The sequence below is a fragment of the Notothenia rossii genome (assembly GCF_949606895.1).
Source record: "Notothenia rossii genome assembly, chromosome: 5".
NCBI classification, from domain to species: Eukaryota; Metazoa; Chordata; class Actinopteri; order Perciformes; family Nototheniidae; genus Notothenia; species Notothenia rossii.
In genome coordinates, this window is record NC_136903.1 from 70,848,451 (window position 1) to 70,864,910 (window position 16,460).

Consider the following 16,460-nt stretch of genomic DNA (forward strand, 5'->3'; position numbering starts at 1 on the left):
GCCCAGTTAGATAAAGGACTGTGTTCCCTTTAATAATTATATTGACATTGTGTATGTACAAACAAATGACTGAAAAGAGAATAGATGGACACAGGGTGGGGCCGGCTGAGGAGTGGGAGGGGGAGAGACAGAGAGGAGGAAGAGAGGTTTGATATCAGGCATGGTGAGAACAGCGGTAGGAAAAATCAATGTGACTCCATTAGGTGTATTTTTCAGTGGCCCTTTGTGCTTATGGGATGGTGCCAGAGACCCCATTAGGAAAAGGGCCCCTGTAAAACTACATGAATTAAAGATGAGGGAGCCGGGCCTACTATGTGATGCTTTCCCCACTAATCTACTTTATGTCCACTCCAGACATGGCATCTGTCTGACAGGACAGATGGAGCCCATCAGTCAGAGAAAGGGGATGTTGGTACAGTACAATGTGATGCAATTTGTGATGATTCATTACAGGACTCAAGGATTGAAACTGGATTTGCTTTAGCATTCAACAATACTTTGTTTTCATTTCATTAAGTTTGTTTTTGCAGGAGCATCAAATGGCATTTTGACTGTCCACAAATGTCCCACTCAAATGATTTTTACTCCACCGTTTTTGTCCCATCATACAGTTTACTAGTCAATATTGACAATTTAAACCTTTAAAAGAGATGGAAAGAGTGTGTAACCTTATTACGTGTGTGCAGATGACCTTATTGAACTGCAAAGACACATTAACTGAAAGGAGCAGCTGCTGTTCCCACTGGGTGCACTCCAAAAACCTTTTTACAGGACAGGGAATTAACAAATTGATCCGGAAAGCTTTTTGCCAGCTGATGCCCTGGAGCAACCATTGTTTGAAATATTTTGTCTTTCTCTTTTGTCCTCAAGGATGGATGAAGAAGCCCAGAAGAGGGCAGATGCTGAGGGTAACCTGGTTGCCTTCCGCAAGGTAAATGCTCAGGTCACTGCACCATGTAACCTTATTGATTTGTGTCCTCAGGCTCAGATAACAGGTCAAATGGACAGCTCGATCTCCAAATATGACACAATAGTGACACTGTAGAATGACAGGGCATATTTAAATGACAGGAACCTGCTGCACATAAAAACAAATTAATTGTTTGCTTGGTCCTTTTGTATCGAAATGTTTTACCTCTGAGGCCTCATCTCTTATCTTTAGGTTAATTGAGCATAGACAAATCCTTAGGAATTAAAACCTGGAATTGAATTTTTGGGGAATTTCTTTAAAGGATTTGTTTGTAGCACATCATACCTCAAAATGTTTCTATGCACAGAACTAATTATTTCTGGGTTTTTAAATGTATTCCTTGAGGGACTTTAATATCATGTTTTATTGAGTATGTTTATCATTATGAGTTGTTGGATCAATGAATGACATTTCAGTAATGGCAATACAAATTATGTTTGTTTCATATATTTTTTTAAAACAGGATGTGGACGATGCCACATTGTCCCGTCTGGAGCTGGAGAGGAAGATTGAGTCTCTGATGGATGAGATTGAATTCCTTAAGAAGCTCCATGATGAGGTGAGTGATGCTCAATGTGAAAGTTATCTTTACAGGAGTCACCGGTCACAGTATATTATCTAGAGACCAATAATGATAGCCCTATTTTTTTGCATGTTTACATTTAAATAGGATGTTTATCTTTTGTTATGTTAAATGAGTAGGTCTATACCACTGGCACTTTTGACACCTATAAGCAAAATGTTAAGAGCGTAAACACCAAAACGTTTTCAATTCAGATATTCAAGTGTGCAACTTTAGTCTGCATTTGCTTTGATGATGAAATGAATATCGGTCTGTAAGAGCTTGTCTACAGGAACAGGCATAAATATCTGGAAGACAAGATTATCTTAACAAAATGTCCTTGTGTAGAAAAAGTAGGGGTCCCAAAACTGAACCCTGGAGGATACCTATGAGGTGTACTTGGATAAACTGGCTTTTTTTTTTATTGTTGATATACAAATGTTGTGTTCATGACAATATGTTGTACATCTTGGTTTTATTAGGAAATCCAGGACGTTCAAGTGAGTGTCCAGACCCAGCATCTGAAGATGGAGGTGGAAAGCACCGCCAGGCCTGACCTTACTGGTGCTCTGAGGGACATCAGGGCCCAATATGAGACCATTGCCTCCAAGAACATGCAGGAATCTGAGGACTGGTACAAGTCCAAGGTAGGCAGACAGACACTGACAATCACACATAAACATGCAAGCTCATAATGTTTATTGAGTGCTTTATTTTCTGTTTCTGCAGTTCAATGATCTGACTGATTCTGCAAAGCGCAACACTGATTCTCTGAGGCAGGCCAAGCAGGAAGCCAATGAATCCAGGAGGCAGATTCAGTCACTCAACTGTGAAGTTGATGCATTGAAGAACACTGTGAGGCCAAACACCATTTGTGTATTTGTATCGATCATTAAACACATTTTTCCCTCTTAACCCACTGTGTGTACTGCTGTGTTTTTCAGAATGAATCTCTGCTGAGGCAGATGCGTGAAATGGAGGATCAGTTTGGCAATGAAGTCGGCAACTACCAGGACAACGTCGGCAGACTGGAGGATGAGATCCACCACCTGAAGGATGAAATGGCTCGCCACCTCCGGGAGTACCAGGACCTCCTCAATGTCAAAATGGCTCTGGACATTGAGATCGCTACTTACCGTAAACTGTTGGAGGGGGAGGAGAGCAGGTGAGAATTTGGTGTCTCGGGTTCAAATATATGCTGTTTTAATTTCTTTCTTTGACCACTTTTGATTCCTCTCTTTATTGAATATGTGTAATAGTAATAAGAACTAAACTCATCATATGGGCCCAATGTTAAGGTCATGCCAAAAAAGTGACTGTTTTGTTTTATTATTGTGTTTAGGCTATGTCAATGAACAACCTAAGATAATTGATATGCAGGTTTAAATCAAGTAAATACAATGATTTTTCAAAACAAATGAATTGTTTAACACACATATTTTGTATTTCCTGTTTAGGATTACTGTTCCCAGCTTCAATATGAGCATGAGCAGTCACCGTAGTGAGCGAGGTAAGCTATAATACTATTTTTTCAAAAATATAACATTGCAAATATAACAAAACATTTTAAATGTATAGTTGATCATTTTCACTGAACAACTTAACACTGATCAATCACAACTGATACTTCCACCAGGTTAATCTTTTAAAAAGGTATTCAGAAAAGTTTCTATTTTGTAATTGCAAATGTTCCCGAATGTAAAAATCTCTGATTTATAACAGACTATGATCAAACTCAAGACACCCCAAGCAAGAAGAGTGTGGTGATCAAGACAGTTGAGACTAGAGACGGAGAGGTACAAGATCAATAACTGGCTATTATATTGTTATTTAATCCTCCCATATGAAAGTGCATTTTAACTTAATTGCTTCTTTTCCATCAGGTGGTGAAGGAGTCCAGGAGGGAGCAGCCAAGAGACTCAGAACGCAACGACAAGGACGATGACGACGAGGAGTAAAAAATGACAAATAAGAAAATGTGAAAGGCCAGAGCCATGAGAGAAAAAATAAAGTAAAATGAGAGATCCCCCCCCCCTCCCTCTTAAAAACCAAACATGGTCTATAGTCCTCATTCCCATTAGTTATGTGTGAAATCATCTAGCAGAGAGTCTCTCAGTGCAATGTTGAATGAATCCCTTTAGACGGTGTCACTTTGGTGCTATTTAAGCCACCCAACTTTTGCTAAAGACTTTAGTCATCTGTCAGGCTAAGCAAAGCCATTTTAGTAACATACCAATTGAGGCCTTGATTTACAGTGCAATCATTTGTAGCAGAGTATTAAACTACACGCTGAAAAAGAAAGTATGAAGGATTTTAGTTTGTGTCAGAGATATGATTAACATTTAAACTTCACACACTGCCCTTAGGTCAACACACCTTAAAAATGTAGAATAAATTAACCTAATTGCATTTGTTTCAGTAGCTTTGCTATCCTCTTATAGTGCAAACAAACAAATCTGGATTAGTAATACAAATGTTAAACACAGGAAAAGTTGACGCTGAAGAAGAACTCAAAAGACTTTTGCTGAATGTGCTTTGCAATGCTGTGAATTAATAAGTAACTGAAAATAAAAATAATTGGAACAAATCTGTCTTGTCTGTCCAGTGTCCATACAACTTGTTTTGAATTATATAAGCCCTGTTTTCCATAGAAGAACATTGATAACATTGTTAAACCCCTTTAACCAAAAAGTGAAAACATGTACCACCTACCAACTTAACTACACATAGGCCTACTATTAATTTTATTTATTAAAAACCAGTATTTGCTTGCCAAGTAAAAGGCTACATGACCCAACAATGATGTGCTTGTTTAGACAATATAGAGCACCGTCATGCAGCCTAAATTGTATGAAAGCAGGTTGTCCAGCAGATTGGAAAGTTGGAGAATCAAGTTACATTGTTTATATTGCATTATATATTTGTATTTTATTTAAAGTGGCAAACATTGTTGCAAGTTAGTAGGCTATGTGAAATCGAAATAATTGAACATTGGATTATTGTAATTTCACATAAATGTTCAAACAAATACTAGTTATATTTGTGTAAATCTTATCTTGTAATTACAATTTAATTTGATTAAGTTTTCATTATTTCGAACTGCTATCGTCTAATCTCCCCCTGGACGCAACCCTCAGCTCACCTGACGATCTGCTCAACCACCTCAACTCCACCCTACTCACCTCCCTCAACACTTTAGCCCCCTTCAAAAATAAAACTGTTACTTTCAAGACCTCCTCACCCTGGTTCACACCCGCACTGCGTAAAATGAAGCAGCGAGGCCGCCAACTTGAACATCTTTCAAAGAAATCATCCCTCACAGTCCATTACATAAGCTACAAACTCCATCTCAATGCATACAGAGATGCTCTTATTGCCGCTAAATCTGCCTACCTCTCCAACATCTTCACTGACCCCTCCCGTAACCCCAGGACCCTCTTCTCCACAGTTAACAAGCTCTTCAAACCCCGTGCTGATAACCTCCCTACTTCTACTTCCGCTACTTGCAGCTCATTCCTCCAGTTTTTCGCAGACAAAATTAACGCCATTAACCACTCCTTCTCAGCTCCATCTGACATACAAGCATCTCCCCCAACCTCCACCGCTACCATTTCTCCCCCCCATCTCCCTTGACCTCCTGGCTCCTCCTCCCCAGCGCCGCCTCTCCCAGTTCAACCTGGTTACCCCACTTGAAATACTCCATCTGATCGGTTCCTCAAATCCCACAACCTGCTCCCTTGACCCTCTACCCACTCCTCTCCTGAAGTCTTGCCTCCCTGTCCTCTGCCCCTATCTTGCCAACCTTTTCAACTCCTCGCTGTCCCATGGAACCATCCCCTATGCCTTCAAAACTGCTGCCGTTACTCCAATCCTCAAAAAAACGGGTCTTGATCCCTCCTCACTCACTAATTACCGCCCCATCTCCAACCTACCAGTCCTCTCAAAAACTCTTGAACGCATTGTAGCCAAACAAATTCACTGCCATCTCCAAACCAACCAGCTTTATGAACCCCTTCAGTCTGGATTTCGTCCTCACCACAGTACAGAAACTGCACTCGTCAAAGTCCTCAATGACCTCCTCACCTCTGCTGACACTGGTTCCCTCAATATTCTCATCCTCCTCGACCTGAGTGCAGCCTTCGATACCGTGAGCCACAACATCCTGCTCACCCGACTCAGGGACATTGGTATTGAAGGTATTGCACTCAGATGGCTCCAGTCCTACCTCACTGAACGATCCCACTTCATCTCCCTCCCCAACCACTCCTCTGCCACAGCTTCAGTCACCCAAGGCATTCCTCAAGGATCAGTACTTGGCCCCCTCCTCTTAATCATTTACATCCTGCCCCTCGGTCAGATACTTCCACTGCTATGCTGATGACACTCAGATCTACCTCAGCACCAAATCCCTCCATAACCCACCCCTTACCCACATCGATTCCTGTCTGACAGCTATTAAAACTTGGATGCAACATAACCTCCTCAAACTGAACAGCAACAAAACAGAACTCCTCCTAATTGGCTCCAAATCCACCCTCAGCAAGGTCACTAACATAACACTCACCCTCGATGGCACCATTGTTTCCCCCTCCAATCAGGCACGCAACCTTGGTGTAATCTTTGACCCCACCCTCTCCCTCGAACCTCACATCCGCCAAACAGTCAAAACCTCATTTTTTCACCTCCGCAATATTGCAAAAATCCTACCCTCTCTCACCCCCCCCTCAGCCGAAAGACTAATCCATGCCTTCATTTCCTCCCGCCTTGACTACTGCAACTCACTTCTTTACGGCATCAGCTCTACATCCCTCAACAGACTCCAACGGGTTCAAAATGCAGCTGCACGTCTCCTCACGCATACCAAATCATGGCATCACATCACCCCAGTCCTCAAAGACCTCCACTGGCTTCCTGTCTCCCATCGCATCAACTACACAATTCTGGTCCTCACCTACAAAGCACTCCACCATTTGGCCCCCCCTTATCTCACAAACCTTCTCACTCCTTATCAACCCCCACGGTCTCTCAGATCTACCGCAGCCGGACTCCTATCCATTCCCACATCCACACTCTGCAGCTTTGTGGACAGAGCCTTCTCAGTGGCAGCTCCTAGGCTCTGGAATTCCCTCCCCCAAGATCTCCGTGACTCTGAGTCCCTCACAGTCTTTCAGTCCCGCCTGAAAACACATCTTTTCAACTCTGTCTACCCATAAGCCCCCCCACCTCTCAATCAACTTCCTCTTGACTGCCTTTTTATTATTTTATTTTACTATACTTACTTGTTTGCCTGTCCTTGTTTGTCTACCCTCCCTCATATTGTAAAGCGTCTTTGAGTTGTGAAAAGCGCTATATAAATAAAATGCATTATTATTATCCTTTTTAATAATGTTTCCTTCCTCAAAGAACATTTACATTAACCCTAAGTATATCCTCTCAGGCGAACCCTTCGCTAAACTTTCAAGTGTTTTCCACTATTTCTCAGTCTGACGCACACAAACGTAAAACATGGCTCGGGTTCTAATCAGTCTATCTTCTTCTCTTGCTTTTGGCGGATTGCAAACAACTTAAAAGGTGCATACCGCCCTAATTAGTCTATGGTTCTAATCTTACCTTTTCTTCTCCCCAAGACACCACCAATGTATTGATTAGAATTAGTGTAAAGTTGGTAAACCTGGCAAAGCGCTGCCTGACAAACAGGACTCAGGGAAGTATTTTACCCATGATGACGACATTCTACATCCGCTTTCTACGTTTTCGCTCGCTCTCTTGGCGCGAGACTTGTCCGACAGAAGAAGAAACCACTAACCAACAACAATAACTTCTGGAAAAGCTTTAACTTTATACACCGACGGCAGCTGAACACGGAACCTGTCGATTAGCAGCGTTTAATCAATCTGGTAAATTATTCCGTGTTGCTTTTCTCCCTCCTAACCTATATTTAATACTGAAGTGAGACTCTGGCTACATAACATTAGCTAGTATCCCTGCGTATAATATAAACCCTTAATAGTGCACCTTTATATTAACAGTCACTTTATGCCTACAGACTTGTCTTTATTTTTGATTCAACTTGTTTTTGCTATTACTCTTATCATTAATCACCTTGTTTCTACAATGTATGTATTTAAAACCGAAATACCTGTCATGAACAAAAGTTATCCTTTCACAAGGAGTGTTCTATCTATCTATCTATCTATCTATCTATCTATCTATCTATCTATCTATCATTTAACTATCCTATCTATCTACCTATCATTTAACAAAGTAATGTCAATAAACAATTGATATTCTCTCTACAAGTGACATGAGCCAGTTTAAGATGTGTTAACTGCTGCTAAATTGACTAAATGCCATGTGTATTAAGAAAAATGTTGTCTAAATGTATTTATGTTTTGATTTGTCCGGGTTAAAGCCCATTAGCAAATTGTGATGAATTATTCTGGTCCTAAACATCACAACAACAGTGAAGATATATTTTTGAGTTGCTCCTGGTCTAAACTGTATCATACTGTGTGGCTGATGATGAGACTGAACCTTCCACTGCAGGCTGTCTGATGCTGTTTGGACATAGTCAGGATGAATTGCGATCTTTTGGCAACGTGCAGTGCTCTGGGCTATCTGGAGGGAGACACCTATCACAAGGAAGCTGAATGCTTAGGTGAATGTCCTTAACTAAATGTTATAAATGTCCTCCTTAAATACATGATATACAGTTTAGCGATGTATAATGATGCAAAGCTCCTGTACTTCTCTGACTGTTTGGTCTCTGTGTTGCAGAGAGTGTGAAAGACTTGATCAGGTATTTACGCCATGAAGATGACACACGTGACGTCCGCCAGCAACTCGGTGCTGGCCAGATTGTACAGAACGACCTTCTACCTATCATCGTCCAGCATGGACAAGACAAGGTCTTATTTGATGCCTGCATCAGGTATAAACCAGAACATTAGACTTTAACTTGTAAATAATATGCTCATAAAGATTTACAATATCAGGGGGACAACTAAGCATTTTGTTAAAATGCCATATTATAGTCTTATTGATACAATAAACCCAATATTGAGATATATTATTGCCATAATGATAGTATTGTTTTATTCAACATTGGTATTAGATTTACTGACTCTTTTCTAATCTTTTTAGGCTCATGGTCAACCTTACTCAACCTGCCATGCTCTGCTTCGGTAAAGTTCCCGATGACCCAGTGTTCAGACATCACTTTTTGGAAGTGACTGCTCATTTACAAGCCTGTAAAGAGGTGATCTTATCATGTCAAAAGATGTGCAGCTACCGTAATAACAACTTTAATTCAAGTTTAAAATGTACTATTTAACATAATAATTATTAACTGTTTCTGTCCTGTGCTTTAATTTCAGGCATTTGCCAGCGAAGCAGTGTTCGGCATTTTAAGTGAGACATTATACACGCTTCTACAACTGGTGAGTGCTTAACTGGTAAAAGGCAAATAGAAAGTTGCTTTTCCCATTATCCATTTCCTAGATTATACCATAACAATGTTGGTGTCCTTGGATGTGTTTCTTTCTGTCTATCCTGACTAATTTCCTTCTTTTTCAGGACTGGGAGCAGAGACAGGAGGAGGATAACCTGCTGATAGAGAGGATCCTACTGCTGGTCAGAAACGTGCTTCATGTTCCTGCAGACCCCTTTGAAGAGAAGGTCTGACTTTACCTTTTACCAATGTGATCATATTAGAGGCACCTACATTCGCCCTGTAGAATATGACACGTTACCCCCCATCTCATATGTACATCTGATCTAATCCCCGTCTCTCCTGTAGAAAGTAGATGATGATGCCAGCATCCATGACAGGCTGCTGTGGGCCATTCACATGAGCGGTTTCGATGACCTGGTCAAGTTCCTGGCATCGGCTCAGAGTGAGCAGCAGTGGAGTATGCATGTGTTGGAAATAATCTCCCTCATGTTCAGAGACCAGGTACGACAGACGAATCCCTCGGAGGCACACGTACAGGTTTCCAGCTGCTCTTGTTTGAGCTCTTCTTCTTTCCTCACAGACCCCTGAAGCTTTGGTGAGCGCCGGCCAGGCTCGTTCAGCAGAGGAGAAGAACAGAGACGGCCTGGAGCTGGAGGCACTGAGGCAGAAGGAACACGCTGCAAAACGCTCCCGCACATTTCAGAGAGGAACCAGGTACAATCAAGCTCTTAAACAGTCAGCACAATCTTCATTTCAGAGCCAGAATGTGTTTGTTTTTTGTATATTCCTTGCAATATGTCATAGAACCTCTTCAGATGTGATACAGGAAGCGTTTCTTTGTATCCCATAAAGTTAAAGAATTGTTTGATTTACTGGAACTTGAAAAAAAAAAGTTTGTTCTTTTCGTCTATTTTTTCCAGACACTCTCGCTTTGGAGGCTCCTATGTTGTGCAAGGCCTCAAGGCGATTGGAGACAATGATGTGATTTATCACAGAAATATTCATAATGTGAGTTTGAGTCCTGTAGCTTATATGTGAAACTTAAAAATATCCTGGTTCAGTTATGCTTCAAATATATTTTCAATCTTCTTTTTCTCTTTTAGTTCAAAAACCATACTCATGACAGCGGCAAAGCGGTGAGACGTGTTCCCAAAAGGTATCGACAGGCTCAGGAATGTAAGGACAAACGGCGCTCCGCCTTAAACGTCCGACTCTTCCTGCGAGAGTTTTGCGTGGACTTCTTGGAGAACTGCTACAATCGCCTCATGTACCTTGTCAAGGTCAGCTAATATGTTTATGCGCTATAGGTGACTCACAAATAATCCTTCTTTGACCAAGGCTCTCTGTAAGTAAAATACTCTAAACACTTTCATCCTTCCCTCCGCAGGAAAGTTTAAGTCGAGAGCAAACCCAGCAACACGATGAGACGTACTACCTCTGGGCGCTCAGCTTTTTCATGGCTTTCAACCGCGGCAACGGTTTCCGCGCTGACTTAGTTTCTGAGACCATGTCCATCCGGGCTTTCCATTACATTGAACGAAACATCACCAACTACTATGAGATGCTTCTTACAGATCGCAAAGAGGCCACGTCATGGTCTCGCAGGTAAGAAACTCATCAGGTGGCAGGTTGACATGTCAACTGTTTGTTGCTCTGAGACTGATATGAAATACTTATTTTCTAGGATGCACCTGGCACTCAAGGCCTATCAGGAGCTGCTGCTAACTGTAAACGAGATGGACCGCTCACAGGATGAAAGCATCCGTCAGAGTTCCAGCGTTATTAAAAGTAAGATTCGGACAGCCATTTTAAGTTTGAATGGTAGCCTTTAAGCTCAATTGGAACACAAATGAGCACAAAAGCTTATTACTGTATAAGGGTTTAAGTATATAAATATCTTACTTAAATAATACCTTCACTCTTTAGGCAACATCTTTTACCTGATGGAGTACAGGGAGATTTTCGTGACCCTGCTCAGGAAATATGATGAAACCAAGCAGCCTCACTCCTACCTCGTAGACTTGGTGGAGTCCACTCATCTCTTCATGCGCATGTTGGAGCGCTTCTGCAAAGGGCGCAATAACTTGATGGTTCAGGTAGGTTCTTCTGCTAAGTTTATATTGTGTCTCAATGTTGTGTTTTAAGTTGATGCTAAGAATATTAATATTCTCCTTTTTACCTCTGCAGAAAAAGAAAGTTAGGCGGAGAAAGTCTCAGGGTAAAAAAAAGCCCCCGGCTCCAGATACCAGTCCGGAGGCTCTGGTAGAGAGCTGGAAGATTGTGGAGGAAGAGCTGAAGGCTTTAGGCTTTCAGGTCAGTGGGAGATTCACCCTCTGAAAAATCAGAACAACATGACAAATTGAAAAGCTATCATTGAATTGAAGTCTTTCCTGGCTCCCAGTAAAAAGGACCACATTTACCAACACTAAATACTACTTTTCTGTCATCTTTGAGCAGTTGTCAGAGTCTTTAACCGAAGGCATCTTGCCATTTGACGCCACTTCTGAAACTCCACTGGAGGACCAGAGGACGGAGGCCATGGTGCGGGTGCAGGATGCGCTGCTAGTTCGCACGGGACCGGAGGCGCTGGGGATGCTGCGAGCTGCCAGGTCAGCCAGACTCAGCATGCCCTTTACCCTTCAGAATAAATACATGTTATTTAAAGACCCCGTCCACTCCAAAGCTTTTTACTTATGTGTATGCTCCCGAAGATGGTTGACCGTGAATACAGTTTCAAGGTCATGACTTTAATTTGTGCAGAGTTTATCACCGCTTTTCATATTCCTAATTTTCAGGGAGGTGTGGCCAGAGGGAGATGTGTTTGGTTCAGCTGATGTTGACCCCGAGGAGGAGCTGGAACTTCTTAAGCAGATCCTGTATGCAAATTTACCAAGTAAGTTTTTATTAATGTCTGATATTTACGTGATCTTTTTTTATCACAGCATCAAACAAGTATTCAAATGATTTTAGGGACCTCTCCTCCTGAGCCTGTGGCAGAGGAGTATGAGGAGGATGCAGCAGAGTTAGAAGAGGAAGAGATGGAGTCTATCCAGGTGTCCGAAAAAACGTTTGACTTTCTAGACTTTATCAAGAGGTGAGCAAAACGGTGACAGTACTTTTCCATTGAACGCCAAATATTGGGGTTGTGACCTTTCTTACGGAGCGTGTTCATCTTCCTTCACCCCTCGCAGGTTTGCCCAGCCCACTATTGTGCGTCCTTACCTCCTCTTATTAAAGACATACTCAAAAAACACACCTCACACAAACCACTGCATCGCCCGAATGCTGCACCGCCTGGCTGTCGATCTCAAAATGGACGCCCAGCTTTTTCAGCTGTCAGTCTTCAACCTTTTCAACAAGATCCTGAGTGACCCGGCTGCAGCTGCTTACAGGGTACAGTCATGACATGAGAACAACATTCAGTGTTGTCAAGCAAGCCATATGTGATCCAAAGTCACATATGGTGGACGAGACAGAGGCTTACTTTTATTCTCTTCTTCACAGGAACTCGTGACCTTTGCCAAGTTTGTTCTGAACCGATTCTTCTCCCTGGCAGAGAAAAACAATAAGGCATATGTTGAGCTGCTGTTCTGGAAGAATGTGGGTGCTGTGCGTGAGATGACCGAAGGATACAGCAAAGAAGGGTTGGTGCTTGTTTTTTTAATGCCTACTATTGTGTCTAATTTTAAGCTGACCATTGTTAAAACAAAGTATTGCCAAATAGCTAGTTCTTGGGTTCTGCCATTTGAAATATTGCACCTTGTTGTCCTGAATATGTCAGAGAGGAAAAGAGACCGACATGGACTGAAGAGGAGGAAGAAGAGTTGCGCAACCTCTTTGAGGAGCACCGTGATTCTGAAGGTCTGTTTTCGTTTGTTGTACAAGTTAAAAGATGGAGATTATTTCTTTTTATTTTGCAGATTATTTTATTGACTGTTCATTTGTGTTTTAGTGCTAGATGTAGTGGAGACGCTGCTGCCGTTACTCAGCAACAGCAACCGCACCCGGCGCCAGGTGGTGACGCAGCTGGTCCACATGGGTCTGGCGGCCAGTGCTAAAGAACTGAAGAAACAGAAGTATGTACTGGAGAAGGAATGAGTAGTGTATTGATGGTATAACCAGAGTATATATCTCAACACTTTCCTGAGATGGTTAACTATAAATGGACAGATACAAAATATACATGATGACACTTGGCAAGATGGGACTTGGAAACAGTGCCATCTTGTTCCATTATATTTTGCACCACACCAATACAATCTTGATTGATAAAAGCCACACGTACAAGGAAAATATGTATTAGGTATTGTGAAGTGAACTGTCAGGGAATGTAATGCAGGATGGCTCTATACACTTCAATGAATTTGTTTCTTCCCAAAAGGAAAGGAACCCGGATTGTTCTGTGGACTGAGGAGCAGGAGGAGGAGCTGCAGATGCTCCACGAGGAGTACAAAGACTCTGATGGTACCAGACACTAAATGATCGTCGTACCTCACAACCACTGTCTCAGAAAAAAGCAAAAACTTGATGCTAATGATGAAACCATATTTCCACAGATGTGCTGGGTGACATCCTGAAGAAGCTCACAGCCAAGCGCTCCCGTGCCCGTGTGGTGGACAAACTGCTCAGTATGGGCTTAGTGTCGGACAGAAGAGAAGTGTATAAGAAGAGGAGTCGCGGCGCTCCAGGGAAGAGCTCTGGGAAGAGCTCTGGGAAGAGAATGGTAGCTTCATTTCAGATCTACTCAAACACTTTACTCAAGATTATTTAGAATTTAAAAATAAAGACAACAATGCATGTAATGTACTTTAAAAGTATTTTTCTCTGCCACAGACTGAAGAAGATTTCCTAGACGAACTAACACAAGGGTTCCCAGATGATCCAGTGGACAGAGATGATGAGGATGAGTCTGAAGAAAGCGAGGAAGATGAAGAGCAAGATAGGGAAACATCACAAAATAGAGGAAGGACGAGCCAAAGCCTGAACCCGTCAGTGGAGAGGAGACCTGATGTAGGCAACATGGTGAATACACTACAACAGGAAGGTGAGACAAAGGCCCTTTGTGCTTTCTCCAGTTGAGTGACATTGGCAAATGGTAACATATTAAATATAATAATATTAATATAATACTTTCTTTAGATTACATTTATTTCTTCAAATTGAAACAAGTCTTTTTGGTTAGATAAAATCATAGAGATAAACAGATCTGGGTTTGACACTGTTGTTATGTGTTGACTGTGAAACTAGAATACTAAAACATGTTTCTATCATGTAGTGTTAGGATTAGTTTAATTGTGTTTTGTTTTTTATCACCAGGCATGTCTGCTCCCTTGTTGTGGCTACAGAATCGTCTTATCAAAACGGCAGAAGACCGTGAAGAAGACGGTGAGTAACACTGTGAAAAACGTTTTGCAAATAGTTGATTTACTCTGTTACAAGTGGTCACAGCTCTCAGGGAACTAACAGCGTGTGTGAAAAGCATAATGTCCTTAATGTTGTTTGGTCTGATAATGACATTGTGTCTTCCATTTCACAGGTTTGTCCCAGCCTGTGCCTATTGTACCTCTGAACGAGGAAAATGAAGACGCAATGGAAAAAAAGAGCTTCCAGAAGCTTCTGATAAAACTGGGTCTTCGAGCACCTGAAAATGAACAGGTGTGGGGTTTTTGTGTGTCCTTTCACCTTGTGCTACGTATAGCATTTTGATCTGATCTCTGTGCTTTCCTTGAGAGAGAGTTTCTGCATTTGCAAATACAATTCTAACATGTGTTTATTTGACTGTTCTGTAAACAGGAGACATTTTGGAGGATCCCAGCAAAGATCAGTGTGTCCCAGCTGCGGAGTGCGGCTGCAGCCCTTAGTCCAAGAGAGGAGGAACCTACAGGAGGAGAGGAGCAGGACGGCTCCAGAAGTCCAGCCAGAGAATCTGAGAAGGAGGATGAGATGGAGAAGGAGAAGGAGAAGGATAAGAAGGGGGTCTCAGGGGAACAGAGGGCTGAGGCTCTGAAAGCTCTGCTGCTGAAACGCAAGAGGAAACATCAAACCTCCGAGCAGACGGGTATGTGTCACGGATTGAGCACCTCGTCTCAGTTAACACTAGTTAATTACAGCTCTGTCAAGTAGGTAGGTGTTAAATGACATATAACAGCCTGCTGCGGCTCATGTAGCAGCCAATGATGTGTGTATGCATAAGAAAGCCACTGCCAGGCTGGTGGATCAACGGGAAACTAGATATAGGATGAAGCATTCTATACCAGATTAATTCTTTGGCCTTAAACCCACTGCTTATTAAAGATCAGTAAAGGTTTACGATGATTTACTTTCATTGTTGAACTTCTTTGTTGTTGTTTTTTCCTCCCTTTCTCAGATTTCACTCCTGCTGAGGACACAGAAAGTACACCTGAGAGGTGAGGCGTCGCCCTTTGGTTTTTTAAAATCAGCTCAGCCGAGCAGAGAAGACCATTTTTAAATCTGAAAACTACTCAAGTCTTTAACTGATCCTGTTCACACCAGGTCCCAGGAAAACACCTCAACGAAGAGAAGCAAACACAGAGTGTTGGACGGCGACAGCGATGATGATGATGATGATGATGATGAGAAAGGTATCTACGTGTTTGATATTTAATCAATCATTTCATGTTAGTTTAAAGTTATAATATGTAACATTCACATGTAAAATATCAAAGAAACAAACAGAGCTATGTTAAATATAAGTTGTTGAGTTGTTAACTTATATTATAAAGAAATTGTCTGTTTGATTTGGTCACCGACCACAAGGCTCAGACAACATTGACTTTGAATCCAAACTGAACATTTTGGCCGACGCATTACTGTCTTTACAGAAAATGACTCCACCACTGCAATGGATATTGAAACCAACGGGGATGCAGATTCAGACAAGGAGGATATCTCTGCTCCTGTGAAGCGTAGACGGAAGATGGTCTTAAGTGATGACGAGGAGGATGAAGATTAGTAACTTTCTTTAATGGACTTTAGAAACTGCAGACAGAGGAGAGATAAAAGGCCTTCACTTTACTTAGAGCTGAATACAGCCCTCTGGAGGCTCTGCAGTCCAGACAAGGGGAAACTATTAATGGAATACCTAATAAGCCAAAGTAAAAGGCCCTTGAGACTGGTGGATACATGGAGCTTAGTAGGCGTGTTGTCATCTCTTTGTTGAGCTTTCTTATTGCATGTTTGTAGTTATGATCAGCCTCTATTGATAGTCATCCTTTTTCTCTTAGTATTCTCAGCATGGACATAGATGTTGTTGTCAAGAGAAAATGTGCATCGCAGGTTTTCTTAACTTAATAATAATGTGTTTGATCTGAAAGTTGAAGGTTAATTGTTGCAATATTTAGTTGAAATTGCCTCTTGCATTCGTATTCCGGTCATTTTCAATGTCAACTTCGGTATTTAAGATTCACATGCATTTCTATTTGATAATAAAAAAAGAATGCTCTGGCTCACTGGCA

At 41.7% G+C, this 16,460-nt stretch overlaps 2 protein-coding genes across 2 annotated transcripts in view; both read left to right on the forward strand.

Annotated features, from left to right (window-relative positions):
* Nucleotides 1-4,119, forward strand: part of prph (peripherin) — a 5,525-nt gene extending 1,406 nt beyond the window's left edge. The window contains exons 2-9 of the mRNA XM_079683763.1: nucleotides 871-931; nucleotides 1,434-1,529; nucleotides 2,015-2,179; nucleotides 2,262-2,387; nucleotides 2,477-2,697; nucleotides 2,990-3,042; nucleotides 3,255-3,328; nucleotides 3,416-4,119. Of these exons, the coding sequence (XP_079539889.1) occupies nucleotides 871-931; nucleotides 1,434-1,529; nucleotides 2,015-2,179; nucleotides 2,262-2,387; nucleotides 2,477-2,697; nucleotides 2,990-3,042; nucleotides 3,255-3,328; nucleotides 3,416-3,490 (871 nt within the window). The 3' untranslated portion in view covers nucleotides 3,491-4,119. The remainder of the gene's footprint in view (nucleotides 1-870; nucleotides 932-1,433; nucleotides 1,530-2,014; nucleotides 2,180-2,261; nucleotides 2,388-2,476; nucleotides 2,698-2,989; nucleotides 3,043-3,254; nucleotides 3,329-3,415) is intronic.
* Nucleotides 4,120-7,271: 3,152 nt separating this feature from the next.
* On the forward strand, nucleotides 7,272-16,458 carry timeless (timeless circadian clock). Its single transcript, XM_079684302.1, has 30 exons — nucleotides 7,272-7,429; nucleotides 8,079-8,190; nucleotides 8,310-8,463; nucleotides 8,676-8,790; nucleotides 8,909-8,971; nucleotides 9,108-9,209; nucleotides 9,331-9,486; nucleotides 9,566-9,699; nucleotides 9,906-9,993; nucleotides 10,089-10,265; nucleotides 10,373-10,590; nucleotides 10,670-10,773; nucleotides 10,912-11,081; nucleotides 11,173-11,298; nucleotides 11,443-11,594; nucleotides 11,781-11,878; nucleotides 11,956-12,079; nucleotides 12,177-12,378; nucleotides 12,490-12,629; nucleotides 12,767-12,846; nucleotides 12,938-13,061; nucleotides 13,367-13,449; nucleotides 13,542-13,708; nucleotides 13,819-14,029; nucleotides 14,302-14,370; nucleotides 14,522-14,640; nucleotides 14,779-15,043; nucleotides 15,353-15,392; nucleotides 15,499-15,587; nucleotides 15,828-16,458. The coding sequence occupies exons 2-30, from the start codon at nucleotides 8,109-8,111 to the stop codon at nucleotides 15,956-15,958; spliced, it is 3,783 nt and encodes a 1,260-aa protein (XP_079540428.1). The 5' UTR covers nucleotides 7,272-7,429; nucleotides 8,079-8,108; the 3' UTR covers nucleotides 15,959-16,458.
* The last annotated feature ends 2 nt before the right edge of the window (nucleotides 16,459-16,460 follow it).

Coding starts and splice junctions, on each gene's coding strand:
- timeless (XM_079684302.1), top strand. CDS start 8,109: ATGAATTGCGATCTTTTGGCAACGTGCAGTGCTCTGGGCTATCTGGAG. Junction 9,487..9,565: donor CCCTCATGTTCAGAGACCAG/GTACGACAGACG, acceptor CTTTCCTCACAG/ACCCCTGAAGCTTTGGTGAG. Junction 10,266..10,372: donor GCCTCATGTACCTTGTCAAG/GTCAGCTAATAT, acceptor TTCCCTCCGCAG/GAAAGTTTAAGTCGAGAGCA.